Source organism: Oratosquilla oratoria, chromosome 36 (assembly GCF_046742065.1).
Source record: "Oratosquilla oratoria isolate Oo_2021 chromosome 36, ASM4674206v1, whole genome shotgun sequence".
NCBI classification, from domain to species: Eukaryota; Metazoa; Arthropoda; class Malacostraca; order Stomatopoda; family Squillidae; genus Oratosquilla; species Oratosquilla oratoria.
The window spans coordinates 31713435-31718434 of NC_134812.1; the positions used below are offsets into that span (position 1 = coordinate 31713435).

The following is a 5000-nucleotide window of genomic DNA, read 5'->3' on the forward strand; positions in this document are numbered from 1 at the left end:
GTATATAGGAATAAAATAGTGTTGTCTGTATTGGTGCTTTGTGATCGTTGAAATCACTTGTTAGTGTCACATCTGCAACGACAGGACGCGTACGGGTGCAAAGTAGGAATCGCAAGGGTACAACACACAAGTCATAATTATCAAAATTTGTACAGTAATTACATCATTCATCGATTCACGTCTGTGGGCGCGCGCGCGCGTGCACTCGCTCTCAGTAATTAAGCAATCCAGTGCCAAAAAGGACGAGAAGGAACTTAGAAGAAAAAAAAAAAAAATCTAAGAAAAAAGAATTCGTATCCACTGATTTGCAAGAGAAATATTCTCGCAATAGACAGACAGACAGACAGGCAGATAGACAATCTTTCCTCTCCTTTTCCTCAACTGCTCTTAAATCTATCCAGGATGTAACCAAACTCGTTTGAAAATCAAACAAATATTTACTCAATTTGCATGTACATCATATCTACTAATTTCCTACTCTCCATACAATGCACATTCCTCCCTTCCCACACATAATTTGGTTTAATTCTGTGATTGTAAAGTACAGGAGTGAGAAGAATAGAAAGGAAGCTGAGAACGGCACACTATGCTCCTTAGTTCAGTGTCTGAGAACGTTGGCACTATGTCCGAGGTGCCACGTGCCTCTGGGTGCCAGCAATGCACTTTGGCATTGTCTACAGGTGTCTCAGTAAAACACTTTAAATCCTGTATCTTCTCATAATTAGCTTGACACTTCCATGTCAGATATCCGTGGTGGCACTGTGTTGATTGCAGTGCCATACCTATCCTGTGATTGGTACTGTATTTACAGGTGCCAACTGTGGATAGGCTAGAAAAAGAAATGACAGCTCTGTGTATTGTTATTAAATTGTCATTTTCTGGATTTTTTTTTTTTAGCCAATAGGAAGCCTCGCATTCCTAAGATGCAACAGAAAACGGAGCACGTGTACAGAAGCTACATGTTTACTGGTCGCTGCCGTGCTAGGCAAAAGCGAGAAGGCTTTTGCGACTATGTACAAGAATTATATATACACTCACACATACACACACACACACACACACACACACACACACACACACACACACACACACACACACACACACACACACACACACGCACGCACGCACGCACACATACGTCTACCAACATCCACGCCGATAATCTCCCAGTCTATTTCCACCACTCCCAACATCCAAGAAATAATCGGCTACCTTAAGTTAAACATTTCATCTTCGTCCAATAACATTCATTTTTACATTCGAGGACACGACAGTAGGAGAAAAAAAACAGTGTATTCATTTTCGTGAGTGTAGAAAAGGCCACGCCCACATTTTCTCGGATGGACACGTGATTGGCTATTGTGGTTGTGAACGTAAGTGTGACCAACTTTTGTTTGATCTCATAGATCTCGTTTTCCGTGTTAGATAATCATCAACCAGAAAGTGATAAATGCTTGTGATTATATATTCGCTGTATCATAAATAAGTAAAGATTAGGACATTCTTAGAATGCCCTCGTGTCGTTTAAGATGACCTCAGATCACGTTCATGACAGTGAATATATAAAATAAATATAAAGATGTGATAGACATGATATCAATATAAAGAAATCAAACCCTAACTTCCATTAAGGAATGAAATCCAAATATCACATGTTTGGTCAATTTTTTTTTTTTTTTTTTTTTTTTAAGACAACAAGACATAAGCCATGTTTGTGATGTATGTCTCTTAGCCACACAAAAGAATGTAGACTGAGCTTTTCTTCATTCACAGAGATTAAAGTGAATATATTCTTTATCATGTTCACACATAACACAAGCTTATTGAGCTCTGGATTTGGTCTCAGTTCGTCAGAGGGTCATGTAAACTTTCAGAACATTGCAAACGTTGCAAAGGAGAGTAAACGTTTGTGACTAAAAGCACTAAGGAAGTGCGAAAACGTCTGGACCATAATTCCCTTAAAAAAAAAAAAAAGAGAGAGAGAGAGAGATAGAGAGAGTGACAAGACCAAAGAATTTCTCTCTCTCTTTTTCCTCCCCAACCCCCGACAAAAAAAAAAAAAAATTATTGCAATTTTTTTCTTCTTCTTCTGGTTACATGCCTCATGCATATTCATCAAGAGAAAATGTCGTCCATGTCGTCAATCATGCGAAGGAGAAGCGCTGGTTAGGTTTTCTGACAAACCACTTCAACTCAGCCAGATGCTGTGGCTCTAAAACCAATCTCTTCAAGAGTAGTTTGTCTACATATTTATAAACCAATAACCTACATCTCCACCTTCACTACCCCTTCTGTACTATCTCCATGTCCTCCTATTATTCCATCATGGACGACATTGTTATTAACGTTTTAACACACACCAAGGACTTCAATATAAAAGCGATTTAGAATACAACACTGATTTTTTTTCTTTTCGTTTGTTGTCCAATACGCCTCTTTTATATTTTCTTGTTTTTTTCTAGAAGACACGTCTTTGACGTAGATTTTCATCATCATGAAAGAGTCTCATCTCTTAAAGTCACAGAAAACGGAATGCGGTGACGTAGACCAGGATCAAGGTGACCCACACTGACCCGCTCTTACATGTATAAGAAGCACCGTTGCCACCCCCCGCGTCCACAGCCTCAGTGACGTCACTCTCCGAGGACGTACTGAGGGAGTCGCTGAATGGTTTCTCAGGGCCGACCATGGAGGCCAACGGAGGTTCGGGTGTGGTGGTTGTGGTAGTGGTAGTGGTCGTGGTGGTGGTGGTCGTGGTGGTGGTAGATTTGTAGAGGACCTGTGTCTGGGGCGGGATGTTTAGTTGCGTGTTGTTGTGGAGATAGTACGGGGAGAAGTACTCCGCCCTCAGGAGAATGAGCTTCTTCTCGATGTGGAGTCCCTCGATAACCCGCGACCGGCGGGCTCCGTCGGCGTAAGCCGCCGTCAGCATCCCCGTGTACGGCGCCTCTGTCTTCCTGATGATCCCGACGACCTGGACGTTGACGCCGGTCCCCGGAGGGAGCTCGTACTCCAGAATCTCCTGCTCGACGCGGTCGAGCTCGTTCTGGGACCCCCAGTAGATGTCTCGCTCGTCCCTAGACGGCAGCGGGGAGACGACGTGGGCTTGAAGACCTATGTAGGTTCCTCTCACGAGACCCCAGTAGACGAGCTGCCTCACCGTCACGTCAGCGACTTCGACGACGTGCTGCGGGGAAGGCCCCGGGTTGAGGAGTATCGCCTCCTTCAGGACGACGTCCTCCTCGATGACAGACCCTCGAACGGCGTCGAGATTGATCGATCTGAGGTCGTACCTGACAGGCTCGTCCTCCACTACCACCATAGCCTCGTCCACGACTGCCACTTGGGAGCCGTTGGCCAGGTAGGCGCGGCGGACCCCAGGGATCAGGTACCCCGTGAGAGGGAGACCCCCTTCCTCCGCCCACAGCTTAACGGCGAGGAACCTGTTCGTGTCGGCCGAGATGACGTTGTCGGGAGGTGCTTGGTACTTGTCCCACATCTCGGTTCGAACTCGGGCCGACCCGTTGATGGAGACCAGGACCTCGATGTCCTCCTTGAGGTAGAGGACCTTCTTCAGGAAGGGCACCGCGCACACGCCCTTGTGAAGGGCGCCCGAGAGCCAGGTCCCGTGTTGGTTGGCTCGGCACCACAGGACTGAAGGATCTTCTTCCATCACCCGAAGAGGTTGCAAGGAGGACCCGTGGGCTTGATCCGGTGTGACCCACGCTAGGCTGGATGACGTCATCAGGGAGCCTCCATCTCGTCGAAGCTTGGCTTTGGTTATCGCCGACACGCCGGAGGTCGTCGCGAGGACGGCGACAACGGCAACTGCGAAGATCCTCATCCTGCAAGAGACAGACGAAGAATCAGAACGGTCATTCTTTACCAGCTCCCCGCGTCTTCACGAAATTTTGCGAAAAACCTCAACATTGCTACAGAAACCCAGAATTGGGTCATTTGATGGTTCTCACCCACTGCTGCCTTGACACCAGTTTTTACTTTCGCTTGATATTTGTTCATTCTCATGGCTTCCACAGAACCACTTCATCTAAGAAATATATAATACATGTGTATGTATACATGTGTGTATACACACACACATACACACACACACACACACACACACACACACACACACACACACATATATATATATATATATATATATATATATATGTATATGAATTATCTGTAATATTTAATTAAAAAATTGCATATATACCATAAACCTCTGCCTACCAAGAAAATGAATAGAACAGCCTACCATATTGGTAGGAAAAATACCACCAGATACGAAAATGGGTAATGAGGGAATACCAGGGAGATGAATGAAATCGCCTGACGGCAGGATTTACAAAAATATTTTACTGATTTTATTTCATTGTATTTTATTTAACTTTTTTCTGTATTGTTTTTATTTGTTTATTTATTTTCCTATTTTTTATTTGATCAATTCTTCTAGTCAGTGACCTAATATGTAGGTTTTGGTCTAACAGGCGACAGGTGATTTTATTAATCGGGGTCATCTGTGACGTCACGACATATCCATCATCTATATGTTACGACTTATGTATTTACTCTGGATGTCGCCAGGTGATTTTATTCAGTTGAAGGAAAAACATTTCGTATCCTGAGGGACAATGAGCTAATTGTGCTCTCTCTTTCTCTCTCTCTCTCTCTCTCTCTCTCTCTCTACACACACACACACACACACACACACACACACACGCACACACATGTATACATACATAATACATAAATTCTTGCGCACATACATACATACATGTATACATACAGTACGTGCATGCATACATACGTACATACATACATACACAAATATATACATGTACACACGCACACAAAAGCAGATCTTTCACGCCTATCGACTTTGTTTATGAATATCTAGATTTGTGTGTATATACATACATGTATGTATCTATGTATGTACAAACGGGTGTGCGTATGTGTACGTCTGAATGACCATAGTCTTGAATCACGTG

The 5000-nt window shown here is 43.8% G+C and overlaps 2 protein-coding genes across 4 annotated transcripts in view; one reads left to right on the forward strand and one right to left on the reverse strand.

Moving 5' to 3' along the window:
* Nucleotides 1–5000, forward strand: part of Miga (mitoguardin) — a 588191-nt gene that overhangs the window by 248700 nt on the left and 334491 nt on the right. The window lies entirely within an intron of this gene.
* The window catches only part of LOC143018931 (protein unzipped-like), a 201690-nt gene that overhangs the window by 234 nt on the left and 196456 nt on the right, over nucleotides 1–5000 (reverse strand). For both annotated transcript variants that reach the window (XM_076174522.1, XM_076174521.1), the window contains one exon: nucleotides 1–3845. This exon is cut by the window's left edge and continues 234 nt beyond it. In XM_076174522.1, coding sequence (XP_076030637.1) covers nucleotides 2519–3844 — 1326 coding nt within the window. In that variant the 5' untranslated portion in view covers nucleotide 3845 and the 3' untranslated portion in view covers nucleotides 1–2518. The remainder of the gene's footprint in view (nucleotides 3846–5000) is intronic.